Source organism: Liolophura sinensis, chromosome 5 (assembly GCF_032854445.1).
Source record: "Liolophura sinensis isolate JHLJ2023 chromosome 5, CUHK_Ljap_v2, whole genome shotgun sequence".
Lineage (NCBI taxonomy): Eukaryota > Metazoa > Mollusca > Polyplacophora > Chitonida > Chitonidae > Liolophura > Liolophura sinensis.
The window spans coordinates 9,154,813-9,174,425 of record NC_088299.1 but is presented as its reverse complement, the minus strand read 5'-3'; the positions used below and the strand labels follow the sequence as shown (position 1 = coordinate 9,174,425).

Sequence of the window (19,613 nt, the reverse complement as noted above, 5' to 3'; positions counted from 1 at the left end):
CTCCTTAGTAACCAACAGCGCGGGTGACGTAAACAGTTCTCCCAACATTATTACATAGGGAAATGCCTATTTTTGAATCGCTGTGAACGATCTTGTATCCGTTGGATTTGTATAATTGTCAGCTTATGGGATAGCTCCAAAAGATACGGATAGTCTGAGTATTTCTACAGAGCTTTTGTGACGTTATTTTATACAACTAGAATAAGCATTTATACCACATTAAGCCTACACAAAGTTCTATAAGTTCTAAAATCCCCAATAAAACAAACTTTTTTTCAACTTTGTTCAGATTCCCTTTCCAAATTTCAACATTCCCACCTATTACTTACAGCACAAAAAACAAATAACAAACAATAAATTTCTTCTTACTATATTTGGTCCATCACCATATTTATTTTAAAACTATAAATTGTAACAAAATACAACCATGCATCAGCGTTATAATTAAGTATGCCTACATACAAAACCATACAGTTACAGCTGATGCCCTTACTCAATTTCTTGTCAACCTTTTTCCTAATGTGCAACATGTTTGCCTAGGTTTTGTTTCACAATTATCTGAGGGATTCTGTGAAACCCTGATGTATATGTTTCGTATAATGTGGCCGTGTATACACTGGGATAATGATTAAGACAGACATGACAGATGTGTCTATATCTTCATCCCAGGAGGGTAAATATGTAGCCTTCCCTGAACGATACAAATGTCTGACATGATTCAATAAATAAATGTTATATACTTATATTTACAAGGCAAAAAAATGTAAAATAACTTGCACTGTTAAAATAAATACATTTGCATGCTTATATAATTTAAATATTTGTTAATGGTTGCATAAATAATCAGTTACAACTCCATCAGAGGTTTCTTTCGAACGCAATAGTAACAACTTTAAAAATTACACCGTAAACTTAAACAGTCCAAAAGTCATGCTTTGAAATTTGCATATAAAATGCAAATATATACACTGAAATAATACATGCAAGTAAACTGACATAACACGCTTGATCCAAACATTAGTCATTGGGTCCAAGCTTTGCACAGCAGACACTTTACTAATATTTTCTTTCTTGAATTTTATTACCATAATCTACCCTGATTTTATAAACTTTTCAACCACCTTTACGACCAATAGTTTGAAACATTCTGAGAGAACTCCAAGATGTAGAGAAATAATTTGCACACTTATGAAACTTGCATATTTACTGACACAAACAAATTCTTTTTAGTGACATTTTCAAAAAATTTGTAAGCAATAAAATCCACTGGAAAAAGAGCGTTAGATGTTAAAAAGGTTAAAGATTTACAGTACTTATTTCTTTGATTGTAGCTTAATGCCATACCCAGGAATCTTTTCACTTCTATGACATCAGCCAGTTTAACTCGAAAGGAAACTTGAGCGCAGCGGTAAACCAACAAACTTTGACAAGCTACTGACAAACCTTACAACATGTGACCTCCAGATAAGCACACCATGTTCCTTGGCAGACAAATCATCTTCAACGAATGCTTAACTGGCCACTTTTTGCCATAAAGAATCTTAAAACAGAGTTCAATGCCGGTTTTGATCCAGCACCAGGGGGGACCAATGGTAGTTGTGAGTTCAAGTTCAACTCGTGCTGGCTTTCTCTCTGGCCATACATGGGAAGGTCTGGCAACAACCTGAGGAAGGTCGTGGGTTTCCCCTGGGCTCTGCTTGGTTTCTTCCCATGTGAATCCTGGCTGCCATTGTATAAGTGAAATATTCTTGATTACGGGGTAAAACACCGATCAAATACAAAATAAATATAGTTAGGGATAAATCACTTACAGGAGGCCAGGACAAACTACGACACCTTGCCAGGCACATGTACCTGGTTAGATCTTATTATAACTAGCAGAATGAAATCTTCACATCAGGTTTCAGAGCTCCTTCATTGTATTTTCCTGCCAGAATCAAGTCTCTCTGCCATAAGTATTCACAGATGGTGTTCAACAATGGAGCTACTTCATTCAGATCTGTCTTTGTTTTGTTCTGCTGGTAGTCCGGTACGTTTCGAATCCGCAAAATAGGAATGTTCCACTGGTGTTCAAAGTCACGAATTTCTCTTTGAGTTATCTCACTATGGGCATGCAAATCAAATCTGCGAATTTCGAAGTTAAAGATCTTTACAGGTTTTCGCTAATGGTTTACTGTTAGATGGTTAATCTGATTAATAGCATTTAAAAAGATAATCAAATCAAATATCTGTATTCAAAATCATCAGATTTGAAAATTTTATAATGCTACTAAGTTATATACACATCAAAGTTAAATTCAAGTATAATCTGAATTTAATTTGTATTACTTTTTGTATTTTAATAGGATCAGTAAAAACCTGCTGGCTACTAGTGAATCTCTGCCTTCCAAAACAAGAAAAGAATGAAGAACTGCTAAAACATTCTTCTCAGGCCATCTTAAAAAACATATGGTCACTGCGCATAACTTGATGGACAATCCAAAATAGAAAGGGCCGAACTCCAAGTGAATTTGATACGAGGCAGTTCTTCATATTTTTCTCTCCATGTTCATTTCTTTAAAATCCCTACATTTTTCATAAGCCAGAAGAACAAAACAAATGAATTTCCTCCCATTACACCTCTATTCCAAAGAGGGGTGGGCTACACACAATAAGAAATTTTTTATGGATGATCTGATGTATTTCAGTCGCTTTTTTTTTTGCCAAAAAACCCAATCAAACAAAACATGATGAGAATGGACACATCTATCAGCTATAAACCAGCAGCACCACTTTCGCTGTGTTTGCATTAAAGGATACTTTGTTCCCATGACTATCTTGCATGTGTCATCTCCCGGATTAGTGAATCGTGACAGCTGCTGAGGAAGATCCTCGAAACTTGACTTGTCCACAAAGGAGAAGAGAAACAGCAAGGCATCTACTCTCTCCACACACGCCTGCAACATTATACAAAAAAGACAATGACACTTTACCTATGTAACTGACTGGTTTTAGTAACTATGCTATTACCTTCAAAAATAAATCTACCAGTAAAGATTGAAGAAAAGAACTTAATACTTAATTCTAAAATTTGAAAATTTTAAAGCTGAATATATCAATACATAAAATTCTAGTGTACAGCCAAACTAAAGCAGAAGGGTCAGTGATCCATTTTTCTGATATTATCAAGAATATGCTTTGCGATGTTATTTTTATTATTTATTTGTTTCATTGGTGTTTTACTCCATTACTATTCCAATGTTGTTTACACGATATCAAGCTTTTTTCAAACTACATGCGACCGGCCCGGATAGCACAGTTGGTAGAGCGTCCGCTTCGGGGACCGGTAGATCCAGGATCAATCCTTGATCGAGTCACACCTAAGACTTTAAAAGAGGAAGTTGTAACTTCCTCGCTTGGCGTTCAGCATGAAGGGGATAGTGCAACGACTGGTTGACCCGTATCAGTATAATGGCTCGGGCGGGGCGGCTTACTTGCCTTCGGTAAGTCGTCTCAGTGAAGCAGCACTAGATAAAAGAGCGGTGGAAATCCGTCCTGCTACAAGGAGGCACATTACTTGTGCATGCACCTAAGGATTCCTTCGTCGTCATATGACTGAAAAATTGTTGAGTACGATGTTAAACCCCAAGCACTCACTCACTCAAACTACATGCAAATTGCCAGTCGCCTGTGACACAAATGCACATTGTTATAAATAGACAATGTATTTTACCTCTCAAGGATTATCATAAATATGCCAAGCAGGAATTAACATAAAACTGGGCTATTTTCACCAGTGTCAGATTTAAGTTTGACTACACATAAATTGGTGCCTGAAATTTTCCTCACAGGGGATGAGTCTAATGAATTAAAATATGATACCGGTAAAACATGGTCAAACTTCTTCAAGGCATTCTCCCCAGCATCCCAAAACTGTAGTTGAAACATAACCACTTTGTTCAGGTGAATGATCTTGGCAGGCCAGTACACTAACGATGTCTGTATACCTGTAAAACAATAAACAATAACTAGAAACAATTTTCAAAAGATACTGGCAGACCAGTTCATTGTATCTCACCTAAAAAATTTAAGCATTTTTCAAGAGACACATTTTGTTTGATTCATCTACTCTTAGGGCAACTTAAGGATATTATTATTTTTTTTTTTTTAAACTTTTATTTCAGAAAAGTTTAAGTGTTGGCATCAAAAGTATCATTTCAATGTATTTGTGTGCTTCTGAAAGCCCAATTTTACATACAGAACTTCAGGTGAAATACAGAATATGTTCGTATATAGACCTGTATACAAACAAACAAAAACAAGTAACAATTTGTGAATGTTGCGGACAGCCAAAGACACTGATTGTCTGACTGAATTACAACAAACAATTTCTGAATATTCTTGGCAGGCTTATACACTAAGCAATGTCTGGATGAGTGCATAATGATATTTATAAATGGCCAACATACTATTAATGGCGGTCTGCCAGCAACCTGCAGATGGTCGTGGGTTTCCCCAGGGCTCTGCCCAGTTTCGTTCCACCATAATGCTGGCCGCCGTCGTATAAGAGAAATATTCTTGAGTACAGTGTAAAACACCAATCAAATAAATAAATAAATACTAACAATGGCTAATCAATACATATGTAGCAAATGTGATGTACCCACATGCTGCAAGTGAAAAATTTTTCTCTGCAATATTGCGGTTTATGTATGTCTACCAATGTGTACAGAGTTTTAAATGGCATTGGAAACAGATGGCACAAAAGTGAATCTTTTCAATACAAGGCAGAGTCTCTCTCCCTGTCTTGCCAAGCTGGGGAGGCTCACTGAGGTGTGATGGAGGTAAGAATTGCTGTCACTAATCAACTACCACGTACCGGTAATTCACTACACCCCATAAAGGGTTTATGACAGCCCTTGTAAGGTATCACTGTATACAGTTCCCAAAAATGTGTCTGAAATTTTGCAGAAGGTATGGCATTTGCATACCTTCAGAACAATACTATTGTGGATAGCCTCCCAATAAATGTTTAGTGTGACCATAAATATTCACACCTGAAACAAATCCAGAGGTCTCTGTGGCAAGGTGGTTAACATGCTTGTACAGCACAAGTACCCAGGAGCCTCTCACCAACGCGGTCGCTGTGAATTCAATTCCAGCTCATAGTGGCTTCCTCTCTGATCGCGAATGTCTGACAGCAACCTGTGGACTGTTGTGGGTGCCCGGTTTCCTCATATGAGTGAAATAATCTTGCGTACAGTGTAAATCTTCGTAATAAATAAATCAAATAAATATAAATGAAGCCCATGGTCAGGTAACTTCTGTTTTTCAATTTTATTTATTTTGGTTATTTACTACGATGGTGACCAGCATTATGATGAGAGGAAACCGGGCAAACTTTTGGGAACCTCTGACCAAGAAATACATGTAATAGTTACACGTAAGAAGGTTTCATTAGGCCCAGCATTTCATTACCCAGGTAATGAACACCCCAGTACATGTACACACACAAAGCAGTAGTCATTTTGTCATTATTACACTGCGGATACCTGGTGTTTCACTGTGGACTTGTGGGACCTCATTTCCAGCTAACTTGGCCACAGTGCTAGTTTTCCCAACTCCACTTCTCCCCACCAGGAAGATCTTGTACCTACATTCCTCTGGCATCAGGTGAGGAGGAAAACTTGGTTTCTCCAACAAACCTTAAACACAAGTCAGTACAGTTAGTTAAATGTTACACAACAACACACTTTATTTCAAACACACACAAAAAAAAAAACCCATCAGAGCCACATGATAAATGTTATGTAAACAAGTGTACCTCCATGTAAATTGTACGGACCACTTTACCAAATAACGTTTAAATGTGATGTTTATTTACAAATAGATGATATTTACCAAAGGTTTTCCTCCTGTGCATGTTTCTCTGCATAATGGCCATGATCATTTCTCTGCCTTCATGTGTTTTGTACCAGTCCAAACTCAACAGGGAGCCAGGGGTTAACATTGTCATGTACTATTATACATAAATGTTCAGGATATCACCTCCACAGACTAACAGTCATCTAAAACAAATAAGAAAAGAAAAACATATTCAACAACAAAATAAAAACAGTACTGGATATTTAATATCTGATAAATTAGTACATCTTTAATATGGTTTCTGTGAAGCCTAGTATATATATGTGGCACATGCACTTAAGGTACCTAGACAGATGGAAGTGCATGTGTATGTAACCTATTTCTTCAACCTTTTCCAAAATCACTCACTGCATATTTTGAGGATATTCTTCTGTCCAGGCTAGAGGCCTTTTCTTTCTGTGAAGCCCTGATGTTGGCACTCCCACCAAAACATGAGTTTTCACCACTATGAAAACAATAAAGGTGGATAAATTACATTCAAAGTTGCCTGAGTACAAGATCCTTGGGGGAATCAGATGTCGCAGCTATTGTGAATTTGCACTTATTACTTTGCATCTTGCAGAGTAAGGTAAGAGGGAAAAAAATGTGATTTTAGTAAGCTCTTCTTGTATCAACAATGTGTGACTGTAACTATTAACTCAGACATTTAAAAAGTTACTATTTCACTTATATGGCAGTAATGTTTATGGTTGGAGGAAACTTGCCCAATCACCGGGAAAACCACTGTCCTTTGACAGGTACCCGGGTAACTTAAAACAAGTGAACCAGTGGGTCAGCCCTTGTTCGATGAGAGCAATACTTGATTTATTTGATTGTTATTTGATTGGTGTTTTACGGCATACTCAAGAATATTTCACTTATATGTGGCAGCCGGTATTATGGTTGGAGGGTTATGGTTGCTTGCAGACCTTCCCACATACGGCCGTAGGGGAAAGTAGTACTTGAGCTGAATAAGCCAATAAGTGTCCTTACTGTGTCCTCATTTTTAATACGCTATGACGTTGACAGATCGAGGGGAGGTAAATTTGCATTGGAAAAGCGTGAGTGCTGGGATCCTTGGGGTGCATGTAATGTGCCTCCCTGTTGCAGGACAGATTTCCATCGCTCTTTTATCTAATGCTGCTTCACTGAGATGCCTTACCAAAGGAAAGTAAGACGCCCCACCCAAGCCATTATACTGGTTCAGGTCAACCAGGAAGTTACAACTTCCCTTCTTTTAAGGTCCTACGTGAGACTCGACCCAGGATTGATCCTGGATCTACTGCTCCCGAAGTGGACACTACCAATTGTGCTACTGGGGCCGGTCTTGTAGGAGGGAAATCCACTTCAGTCTAACCTTTTTTTAAGATCATTACAGGAGAATTAATTGTGAGTATATGTATTAAAATTCAAAATCACAGTAGTCCCTTTGATGATTCTAGAGCACTGGACATTGACTACTTCATCTGTTTGTTTTAATTTTTATCAGTTGTTTTATTTTTATTTGGTTTTTTGATTTGTGTTATACGCAGTACTCAAGAATATTTAACTTACTTATACAACCGCGGACAGCATTATGGTGGGCGGAAACTTTACCTGCTTAAATATTGTTTATCAGATGCCATTTCTTGTGAGCACTGAACATGACAGAAACTTGATTTTTTAATTTATTTACTTGATTGGTGTTTTGTGATGTACTCAAGAATATATCACTTATACGGTAGCGGCCAGCATTATGGTGGGAGGAAACCGGACTGAGCCCGGGGGAAACCTACGACCATCTGCTGGTTGCTGTCAGACCATCGTATCAAACTCGAGCTTCTATCATCTGATATCAGTTTCAAGCTCAGATTAAATCTTTAATAAACACCATTAGATGTCCAGTTATCGTCACAATAACAAAGACAAAACATACACCATCTCGGTGAATACAGAAAAAAGGGGAATAGAGATACAAAAGATACTTACAAATGTCAAACTCAACTCACCACAATGGTAAATTAACTAAGAAAACGTTTGCATTCGTTAACAAATCAATTTACAACAGTTCATTCCGACCGGAAGGGTACGAAAAAGCTAACTTGTTTAATATTTGACCATGGAACGTAAACTTTCTTGTAAACTTCTGTATTGTTTCAGAAACCATTTCGTTACACTGTACAATCTTAAAACTTGACAAAGGAAAATATATTTTCTTTGATTTCTGACTGGACATAAATTTTGTTTAATTTGTTACTGATTATCACTAGGCCCTACCGAAAATATTTTAGATTATGTTTTTATACTTACGCGGATCACGCGCAGTATGGGAGGACGTGCTATCATCAACCACTGCAAGAGCAGATAACGCCTTAGGGCTATACATTCCAAGATCAAGTGCCACTTGCATATTCTTCAGTTGATCATCGGAAAAACATTCTGACCACTTGTTGTAGTAAGTTATGTTTTGGTAAATATCACTTCAATCGGTTGCCATAGTGATTCAACCGGTGCTTATTACTAATTATTACAAATTCAGCAGCGTAGGCCTAGTTATTGTAGCTTACGACACCTCTGACAATAGGATAGCATGTGACAGTTAGTACACGTAGTTTCGTCATAGTTTTAGCCAGATTGGTATATCTTTTTCTCTGAGACGCGCTATTCTGACAAATTAACGTGGGAAAGGTAGGGAAAATACGTGAAAATTTGAAATGAGACGGCCTGATTTCAGATTATAATCCACCTTGAAACTCACTTGTATCATCTCCATGTTTACATTTGTGAAGTAAAACTGAAGATACCGGAATTTTAACTGGTGTATAAATCATCATGGACTGGTTTAACTTGGGATACGATATGAGGCGAGTCTATATTTGAATGCAGTTAATACTGGTGGAACAACAGCTTTGTGTCTGGAGGTTTATCATCAAATAGGCCTACTTTATGAGGGTTGATGCTTGCCTGATATGATGGGATGTTGTCCTTAACCTACACACCTGACTTCAGTTATATAGCCTATTTCTTTTAATTTTGAATAATAATGAATATGTTGTTCGTTAGATGGATGAACCATGTGAAAAAAAGTAACTAAATATCCCTGCTACAATTACATGTATATTGGCTGAAAAGAGCAGTCCATGTATCCCAGAATTAGAAGAATTTTAGGGTCCTATTTAATGATCATTGGATTATTTGGATAAAACAACTATCCAACAGTATACTTCGTGTGTTATTTATGATTCTGGTGTACATTGTCTTTATTGTCCTAGGTCTTTTTCCAGGTAAGTTTCAGAATTGGGTAATTCATAATTCACATTAGAAAGCTCCAGGGTTTAGTGGCTAAGAAATCAAGAATCGTTCCAAGTAATTTGCCCCATGAAATTCCTATGTTCTCAAAGTGAAAGATTTGCTGGCTCACAATACATGGGGCACAGAAACAAGTGTTTATCAAGCAAGAACATTGTAACTATTAAGAGTTACAGTTGTTCACAGGATTGACATGCTTACCTTAGATTATCTAAGCATTGGGCTTAGAAATCCCAGCATTGAGCTTAGAAATTCCAGCTTTTGGCTTAGAAAGCATTGGTCTCAGAAATCCCACCATGGAGTTAAGAAATCAGAGCTATGGGCTTAGAAATCCAAGCATTGGGCTTAGAACTCTGAGCACTGGGCTTAGAACTCCGAGCACTGGGCTTAGAACTCCAAGCATTGAGCTGAGAAATCACAGCATTGTGCTTAGAAATCCCATCATTGGGCTCAGAAATCCTAGAATTGAGCCCAGAAATCCCAGCATTGAGGTTAGAAACCCCAGCAATGGGCTTAGAAATCCCAGCAACGGGCTTAGAAATCCCTGCATTGGGTTTAGAAATCTCAGCATCTTGCTTAGAAGTCCCAGCATTGGGCTTAGAAATCCCAGCAACGGGTTTAGAAATCCCAGCATCTTGCTTAAAAATCCTTGCATTGGGCTTAGAAATCCAAGACACAATTTTAATTCCTAGGGTATCCATGTTTAACGATTGCTCATATTTCAAACAGTATTTAATTTGATGGAATTGTGTTGATTAGGGGATAGAGTGTCTTATCTGTGTAATTTGCTCCTTATTAAACCCACCTAGCTGTCTTCCAGGATACCTTTCTTTGAGCTTGTCTCTTGTTTAATCATGTAATGCTACATATAGCTTAATCTTGCAATGCTGTGCAGTGGGAATATATTCTACAGTGTCCGTAAAGAGCAGCTCACAGTAGGATACATGTAGAAGCAGGGTCATTAACCTGGCCCTGTTTGTAGTGTTAAATTTAGTTCAGCTTAATTTCAGAGTTCAAGAGTAACAGTAAATCTGTATGTATTTAATTGAGTGAAGTTTTACGCAGTACTCAACACTATTTCACTTTTACGACGACGGCCAGCATTATGGTGGGAGGAAACTCGGCAGGTGGCTGCATAAGCTGGACGTGAGCACATTCGTGAGATGCTCCTGGGTCATTGCACAGTAAATCTGTAGTCTTCCTGCCTACAATTTGGAATATGTATACATTTAATCCTAAACTGTTTTGTCTTTTATTTGGAGGTTTATAGAACATTTCGCAAAGGCTTAACGAGGACTACGCTATTTAAAGCTTCCGAATGTTTGCGAAGCTTCGAAAATCATTTTGCACTATACGTACACCCCAAACTACATTGGCTTTACCATATACTACATGTGTATAGACAGACTGTAAAGGTCTGACATTGCATACAGGCTCAAATCTGAGAAGTGAGGGAGGGACATAAGGTGTGGTAACTAGAAAATAGGTCCTGATAACTAGAAAATACATGTAGGTCCTGATAACTAGAGGGTGGTGGTAGAGCGACGTATTTATAATATATAAATGGATTGAATGATGAAATCGACGGGAGGAGTTAAGAAGTTATGTTAAAAGAAAAGACAACAAAGTTATTTCTAAAGATGCCTGGGAGAACAGACCTAAACGGCCACAGACATTTTGACATTTTTCTATGCTTGAATATGGCGTAGAACTCCAATCAAAAGAATAAATCAGTACAGTCATCGTGGTAAGGTACTTGCTTTAGTTGCCGATTATAGTTGATTCATTTTACTTGTGTCGTATAGTATTGTATTGTATTTTCTTTCAGATAACGGGAAAAAGTGATGCGGGATGAGGATATTCAATAACATGTTTGGAGTTTTTCTGGTGCTCACGACGATCATGTATTGCAGTACGCACGCCACTGATTATCATATAGACGACTCTGATGGCTACGGGCGAACTTTTGATGGTATTGGAGGAATCAGTGGCGGTGGCGCCACCTCGCGACTGCTTGTGAACTATCCACAACAACAACTAGGAGAGATCCTGGATTATCTGTTTAAACCTGATTATGGAGCTTCCTTGCAGATCTTGAAAGTAGAAATTGGCGGTGATTCGGAGTCTTCGGATGGCACAGAGGCTTCTCATATGCACAACAGCTGGGATGAAAACTATAATCGTGGATACGAGTGGTGGCTAATGGTGGAAGCCAAGAAGCGAAACCCGAACATCTTACTCTACGGCCTTCCATGGTCTTTTCCAGGGTGGGTGGGGCAGGGGACAGATAGTCCGTACACGAACGTAACTATCACGGCAGACTACATAGTACGGTGGATCAAAGGGGCCAAAACACACTACAACCTTACCATCGACTACATAGGCATTTGGAATGAAAAGGATTACAACGTTGATTATATAAAAACATTAAGAAAAATGCTGGACATTAATGGATTTAACCAGATACGCATCGTGGCTTCGGATAACAAATGGGCCATAGCAGATGACATTGTAAAGCATCCTGATTTGTCCGATGTAGTTGATGTCATTGGTGTCCACTATCCCGGTACAGTGTCTACTAGTGCGGCTGTACAGACAGGGAAACAGCTTTGGGCTTCGGAAGACTACAGCACCTTCAACGACAACACTGGTGCAGGCTGCTGGGCTCGAATTCTGAATCAGAACTATGTGAATGGCCAGATGACAGCAACCATAGCCTGGAACTTAATTACCGCTTATTATGATGGATTATCCTACAAACGGAACGGCCTCATGACGGCGATGCAACCTTGGAGTGGGCACTACCTAGTTGCGTCTCCCATTTGGGCAACTGCCCATACTACTCAGTTTACTCAACCCGGCTGGAAATACCTCAAGCACGGTTTAGGTGTGGGAAAACTTGACAAAGGTGGAAGTTTTGTTGCCATGAGCAACAAAGGGATGGAACTCACTGTAGTCATAGAGACATTGTCACATGATCACTCCATTTGTATCCGTCCATTCTTGCCAAAATACTCGGTGAAGAATCAGAACGCAACTTTTGTTTTGAAAGGAAGTTTTTCTAAGGTAACTTCTTTAGCTATGTGGTACACTAAATTGGGATTCAATGGTACTCCAAGTGTGTTTTTCAAGCAGATGAGCCCGGTTTCCGTGATTAATGGGACGGTTACGTTAGAACTTGGCATCGATGAGGTGTTTACATTGACAACGCTGAAAGTAGGCGGACATGGAAATGCTCCCACGCCACCGCCTTACCAACCATTCCCACTGCCGTATGATGAGAATTTCGAAGGCTATCCAGAAAATGGCGAACCAAATAACTTTGCTCAGCAAGTGGGGAGTTTTGAGGTGGTGAAATCCAGCGATGCCAACCGAAGTAAAGTTCTCCGTCAAGTTGTTCTGGAAGATCCCATAGATTGGTGCCCGCACATCAACTTGGCATTTCCCCTAAATGTTATAGGTAGTGTGGAGTGGAGAGATGTCCACGTGGAGGTTGAGGCAAGGACAGGTGAAGTGAATGGATCGGAGAGTGTGTTTGTGGCCAACCGAGTTGATCAGGGAGGCTGTCAGACCTTTGGAGCTCAGGGTTATTTCTTTTTTGTATTTCCAGAAGTTCAGAAATACGAATTAACCAATGATTTGTCTAGAACCAGGCTGCTGAAATCCGGCAGCGTGAGTGTGAATGCAGATTGGAACAAACTGGGTTTAAGCACGACCGTAGAGGGTCAGGTAACGGGATTCCTTAACGGTAATCTCGTATTCAACGTGAGTACAAGCAACAAACCAAAGGCAGGATTTTCAGCTATTGGAGCTGGATCCTTTGGAATTTCTGACTTTGACAATTTTAAAATCTCAAGGACTTCACAACATGTTGAGGGAAAAGGAATACGTCGGGATGATACACTATATTTCAAGTCTTTTAAAGGCCCTGCTGGATAAGGAACAGCAGGCTTTTTGGCTGCCAGTGAAATGTTTTTATTTTTTTATTATTACTATTATTATTTTCTTTTTGTTTTTTGATATACGAATTTCCACAATTAAATTTTTTTTTGATAAACTAATTTTCATGACTTCTGGACGGTTCTAAAAGGGTCTGGAACACGTAGACCGTGATTTGACTGTTACCAATCCTTTTATATGAACATTAACTATTGACAAAATGTTCAAGGCTCACAACATAATGTTCATGTAACTGACGTGGTATCTCTTGCTCCTTCTTGGATTTGCTCTATTTTGTCTCAGGTAGCTGTTGTCTGTACTGACCTCGTTTGTTGTATTTTTGTATGAAGTTCGCGGTACTTTTCTCAAACATAGTTCGTTACTGATTGGTCTTCATGAGTCGCTTGCTTTTTAATACGTGTTGAGGAATGAATGTGTGAATGCTTGTCCCATGTCCTCGAACAGTGATCTTTTGCTTTCTAGCAATTGTTCAGGAAATGTGCGTATTACCCGGATATTAATGCGTTCTAACACATTTTGATGAACGATTGTTCCTCTCAGCTTAGTCATCGAGCAACCTGTATGCTTTCTAACACGTGTCAATGAACGATTGTTCCTGTCAGTCTGGTCATCGAGCATCCAGTATGCTTTCTAACACGTGTTGATGAACGGTTGTTCCTCTGAGCCTAGTCATCGAGCATCCTTTATGCATTCTAACACGTGTTAATGAACGATTGTTCCTTTCAGCCTCACCCTAGCCCTTGTACATTCTTTGCTTTCCAGTATATCTTAATGAACGAAAATACTCCTCACCCTCGTCCTGGTGCTTTTCTGGATTTCTAACTCGTGTTAATGCGTAATTGTGTATTTCAGCGTGTCCATGTCGGTAATAGAATCGTGTAGTGATGGCGTAAATGTTGTGGGTGGTGTCTTAACAAGTACCGTATGTATTGAGCTGATGGGTTGCATACACGTGAACTCAGTAGCACGAGGGAGACGTCTCATTGTAGATGCCCTACTAATGTGTTAATTATCGAAAGGTACAAATTTCCTGACTTTTCCTGACGTCTCTTTTCAGTGTTAGAATCCTTATTAAAGTAAATGTTAAAGTACTTTATGTACTGAGTGGAAGTTTTGTGTACGTGTATCTCCCACTGGCCAGGTCTGCTACCAAATCCAAGTGTTCATGTGCATCCAATCCAATCCAGTCCAATCATATTTGGTGATAAACAAATATGCGTCAATAATTGGTTCTCACCTATGCTTTGCTTTCTAAGTTGTTTTGATGAAGGTTTTCGTGTTTCAATGTCTAGTCATTTTGCGTCATGTGAGTTCTGAAACATTTTCATGAAGGAGCTTGAAATTAAGCTGGAAGTCTCCAACATCGGTCATCTATTTTCTTTTCACACACTAAACTTAATTGGGACAGATTCCACTGTGTAACCATTTATTTAGTCAGTTTGTGTTCATATAATTTTATATCTTAATGCATGATTCTAATGTATACATATATATTTATAACTATTATGTCTTTCTTAAGCACCATTCCAGTATTTCCTCTCTGATTGCTATACAAAGATATGATGAAAGATTTATCAGTAACAAAATTTAAAGTAAAACATGATGTACTTTACGATAATGTTGGATTATTTGGTTATGTGTACTTTGGTTAGTTGGTTGGTTGATTGTTTTTTATTCATCGCTGAACGTTGACCAAAAGTTATCGTCGTAGTACTGTATTCGTCCCTCCGTTATCAAAATGCTCCACTCTTAAACGAATTTCTGTGGACAGTAGTTCATCTGATCATGCATGAAATTCGACACGTTAGAAAAATCGGAAACACGATGCCTCGTCATTCTTACCGTGCCCGGTTCGCGTGACGTCGACAGAAACAGCAGCGTTCTTGTGTCATCGCCTGATTGGTAAAAAATTGCATGATAACATGGCGGCGCTTTCGATTTTTTCAATATGCGCTTTTTACCTCATTTTGAACGGCGCTATCTCGCTTATGAGGCATCAGAAACATAAAAAAATATACTTTTTCAACTTTATTTGGGAAACTTAATCGAAACATATGTACATTTGGTCAATAGTGTTGTCTTTTCTTTTAAATTTTGAACATTGATTCACTGGTGGGCAAGCTAGAATCATGTGTGACCTTCTAGTCAGATGTTGTGTATCACTTGTGAAGATAAATCTCCAAATCTTCCGAGCCAAATTCAATGAAACATCATTCCCCGATCCACGGGTGGCTCCCGTGAGTGAATGTGGTCAGTGAATGTGATCAGCGGCATCTTTTTCTGCTTTCTCAAATACGTGCATGACTTGTAAGGTTATACCTGCAAAACTATACTCAGAAGCCAGATTTAATGAGAATCAATACTTATTCATTGCGACTGTCACATTCCGTGCAGATGGTATTAGAGTGTGGTCGGCGAAAGTGACTTGATCTACTTTCATTGTCAGAGATAACATTTCACTCCTACTGTTATATATCCAAAACTACTGAAGAATTTTCATTAAAACTGAATGCATTAAACCGTGAAATCATTGTAAGTGCGACTGACCATTTAACCTCTCAGAATATTGTTCATGTTTGGCTTTTGTCGTTAGATATTTGAACGTCACTATTACCGTACCATTGTACGATATCTTTGTGAAATTGCGCCCTGTTTAATAGGGAGCCAAAAACAATAAATTTTTTTATGCCGAATCTTCGGCGATGTTTCACAGACGTAATCAGATTCAATTGTAGTGAAACTTGGTATATGGCTTGGCCATGATAAGTTACAGTCCTAGTTTGAGTTTCGGGCGGGGCCTCCGTTGTCGAGGGGATTAGCACACCGGCGCGGCGCAATGACCCAGGAGTCCCTCACCAATGCGGTCGCTGTGAGTACAAGTCCAGCTCTTGTTGCCTTCCTCTCCGGCCGTACATGGGAAGGTCTGTTAGCAACCTGCGGATGGTCGTGGGTTTCGAGCACGGCGTAAAACACCAATGAAATAAATAAATAAATTGATTTTCAGACCGTTTTGCCATTTATGACAGGCGCATCGTATTGAATTGAAACTGTATTGTCTTCTCCATAACAAGTTACAGATCAAATTCGACTTAGGAAAGCTTCGGTGGGCGAGCGGTTAGCGTGCTAACGTAGAACAAAGATTCGGGAGCCTGTTATCAATGCGGTCGGACTGCTTCCATCCACAATGTTTGCTTACCGTTAGTTTATCGCTTTGTGGCATGCAAACCCAGAAATAGGGGAAAGAGATTGATGACACGGTTGAAATCATTGAAATTTTGTGGGCCGGTCAATTTTGAAAGAGCCAACATTTCAAAACAATCCACGTTATATGACTAACGGATATCGTTTTACAGCGTTACGGAGTCTTTCAGAGGAAGGCTTTAATTTCATTCGGGTTGGATATCGAGTTGAGTAGCACGGCGTTGGAGATAGTAAAACTCCAGATACCTGATTTCTGTAACGACAAGCTCGCTTTTACGGACAATAAATATCTAGGTATTTTGCTGGTTTATTGGTCATTAACAATAAATTTGCAGTTCGTTGATTCGTTTGAACAAATTTAGTAAAATGTTTTAAGTATCGATTTTGTTAAATTTCTCAGCTGTGAAGTGAGCATTGCGTATTCTGTATTGTGTATGGTTTTTAATGGATTTTGCATAAACCGCATATTATACATGAAGAAGAAAAAAATCGTAACATCCGTTGGACTTTCAGCCAGTCTATATAACCAGTTCAATAAGCAGCCAAATCACCTTTCACAAATTGAACCACTATAACAAACCCCTGTTATATAATATGTGTAGGACACAAGCATATGGAACGGACCAGTAGAGCAAGGTAAAATGCTATATTATATGGTGCCCCAGGATAGTGTAGGTTATTATATTATCCTAGGGGACCATATATTGTAGTATTTTATTTAGCTCCACCCGTCGGCTCCAAGTGCCTGTGGTATAGGCCTACAGTTCACAGCTTTGCATTTATCCTATATAAATGGAGAATGGCTCAGCAAATGAACAGTAGTACAGAGCTATGGTGGTAAACCGTTCTGGATCCCACACATATATGTTGGAACGCGAATTCCGTCACGGAACAATCGAAGAGTCTTCGAAAAACAAGTGTTGGCAGCAGTTAGCATCGATGTAGTAACCCTTCTTCCTGATCAATTAAAGCTTGTGGACCATCGCCGGCTCTTACGGCAAAAGCTTTGTTCTCGTCGTTGGTACCTATAACCTGTGAGTTCATAGGTTCGAATCCAGCTCCCGCTTACTCCTGGCGAGCGATGATAGTTTACTTCGGGCATTCCGGTTTCCTCTGCACAGACACCGTATTTATTTCCTTTATGTAAATAAACCATTCTTGCGCACGGCCTTAAACACCAAACAAAGAGGCCTAAATAAATATCTTTGCCAGAATATGAATTAAAGGCCTTATATATTGGATGTAACTTATGTGAATCTCGAGCCCTTTACGCAGAGTAAATAGTCGTACATGTAGACCTACTGATGCGCTTTGTATATATTGGGTGGAGCAAAAGTTTGGACCCATAGGCAATTTAATATATAACAATTTACACTTTACGGTAAGTGTTCGAATTGACTTCCACCTTCCTCCAAACACTTTCTTACTCGAGAGGCACATGATCTTTGCACATCTTTGGATTTCGAAGCATAGAGTTATTCCCTTTTATTGTTTCAATTTCTTGTTTGATGTTATTTGGTGCTTGTAATGTTCTTGGTTTGTTGGGATAAACCACAATTGCTTATGGATTCAGGCTTTTGCTCCACCCTGTATATATAAGGAGAACCAGTACGCTGAGCCCACTCTTAATCTATTAAGCCAGGGTGCATGGAAAGGCTTTTTACTGTGGTTCTTGGAACTTGTAAGAAAATTTGCGTAAATTCCATGTACACAAAGTTCACCAATTTTGGAATCTTTATTTTGGCAATTACGTGAAAAACACAACTTGAACCGGAATAATTCTTTGAAATTCTTTATCCTGAGGTCAAGGACCTCTCAAAAATGTTTTTGTTCGATCCAGTTGTGCAGTTTTTACAGTTTACCTACTTTTGCGCTAATTTCATTTGCTAGCCAAGGTCTAACTGGCATACGGAAAGGATTTCAATGAAGAACTTTCCATTGCCACCCAGCTATAATATAATAAGACGTACAGTATGGAAAATAAAAGTAGAGCCGCGACGACTGTGTGATAGGTGGTAAATGGTTACAGGAAACCGGTGAAATACCTCTTGTTGTCCGTTTACCTCAGTTGGAGTTTTATTCTAACAGTTCATGTAAATGCTTGGATAGTAGCAAATTACCCACCCCCCATGGCTTACGCAGAGTTAGCTAAACAGAAGTGCAGTGCTATAAAGTGCAATTTATTAGACGTCAATGGTTTTGAACTACTCCAAATGCGGTGTTATCATCACATTTTACACAAAATAACATTAAAGCAATGCAAACGGACCAGTTTTCGTGGATGCTTAGTCCACAAGCAGAATCCTGGTATACGCAGGAATACAATATAATTAAAGAATACAGTCACGTGTGCCAAGTTTGAAGTCAATCGGTTGGGTGGCGCCCAATAGAAAGTTTTCATACAAATCCAATATGGTCGTCAAGTCATAGTAGACCATAGACAGGCAGTGTATACAGTTTCTGCAGATCTGGTCAGATGGTTTTTTCAGTAGCCTGCCCACAAGATTACGATTAATAATCTTGACAATAACAAGATGACCGACCTCTTATAGCTAATTATTACTCATTAGTCTGCACTCTAAAACATCTGTTACATTTAACACAATAGTATGTTTTATGAATGATGGCAGAATAATGCTTCTTTACACCAGTAAAAGTATTCTGTTGGAATAGCCGAACAAATCTAGTATAATACAGTATTCCGCAGCAAAGATGTAATCTCTTCAACCATCGTTAATTTTTCAGAAAAAATGAGGCCAATTAATATCCTGACACAGTATAGTTGAGACAGAGATTGAAAATCAGTAATATATAAACTGCAAACTATAGCAATTACTATGAAATATGAAGCATCATATATTTTAGTAGTCAGAGGATAGACGAATTGTTCATTCTATACTGTTTTTCGCAAGGAAAACTAAACAACAATCACTATGTTGCTGGGAAGACATAGGATAAGCAAAAGTTGCCTGAGATTGAGATGTTCAAGTTAGATCAATGCCCCTTATAGGGCGTACACTCAGTAGGCCTTACAAACCACATGAATACCTGGTATGTCACTAGAAGATAAATTCCGCAGCAAAACCGGTGAAAACGTAGTATGAATGACTCGCGACAACCATGGAGGCAGTGTGTATTCTAACATATTTATCTGATTGAATCTTTTTCAATCAGCAAGTAGCCCTAAAATATTATAACGTAATCGGTTGATTGTCACAAGGAGTCCTTCGGTTTGTCGATACACAATTTGGCACAAAACCGTTAACATGTGGCTTGTTAAT

At 38.8% G+C, this 19,613-nt stretch overlaps 2 protein-coding genes across 3 annotated transcripts; one reads left to right on the top strand and one right to left on the bottom strand.

The window, feature by feature from the left end:
* Positions 1-367: 367 nt before the first annotated feature.
* LOC135465817 (ciliogenesis and planar polarity effector 2-like) lies at positions 368-7,933 on the bottom strand. 2 transcript variants are annotated; one of them, XM_064743169.1, is made up of 7 exons: positions 7,852-7,933; positions 6,253-6,349; positions 5,881-6,047; positions 5,532-5,684; positions 3,862-3,986; positions 2,800-2,936; positions 368-2,124 (listed from the first exon to the last, which is right to left on the bottom strand). In XM_064743169.1, exons 3-7 carry the CDS (start codon positions 5,993-5,995, stop codon positions 1,875-1,877), a joined length of 780 nt encoding a protein of 259 aa, XP_064599239.1. In that variant the 5' UTR covers positions 5,996-6,047; positions 6,253-6,349; positions 7,852-7,933; the 3' UTR covers positions 368-1,874. The 2 variants fall into 2 exon arrangements, with proteins under 2 accessions (XP_064599239.1, XP_064599241.1); XM_064743171.1 differs by lacking the exon at positions 6,253-6,349 and having other exon boundaries at positions 7,872-7,933.
* A 261-nt stretch (positions 7,934-8,194) lies between these two features.
* LOC135465584 (galactocerebrosidase-like) lies at positions 8,195-15,164 on the top strand. Its single transcript, XM_064742844.1, has 2 exons — positions 8,195-8,317; positions 11,000-15,164. The coding sequence occupies exon 2, from the start codon at positions 11,023-11,025 to the stop codon at positions 13,108-13,110; it is 2,088 nt and encodes a 695-aa protein (XP_064598914.1). The 5' UTR covers positions 8,195-8,317; positions 11,000-11,022; the 3' UTR covers positions 13,111-15,164.
* Positions 15,165-19,613: the final 4,449 nt, after the last annotated feature.

Coding starts and splice junctions, on each gene's coding strand:
- LOC135465817 (XM_064743169.1), bottom strand. CDS start 5,995: ATGACAATGTTAACCCCTGGCTCCCTGTTGAGTTTGGACTGGTACAAA. Junction 2,937..3,861: donor AGTTTGACCATGTTTTACCG/GTATCATATTTT, acceptor ATAATGTTGCAG/GCGTGTGTGGAGAGAGTAGA. Junction 2,125..2,799: donor AAGATAGTCATGGGAACAAA/GTATCCTTTAAT, acceptor CGAAATTCGCAG/ATTTGATTTGCATGCCCATA.
- LOC135465584 (XM_064742844.1), top strand. CDS start 11,023: ATGAGGATATTCAATAACATGTTTGGAGTTTTTCTGGTGCTCACGACG.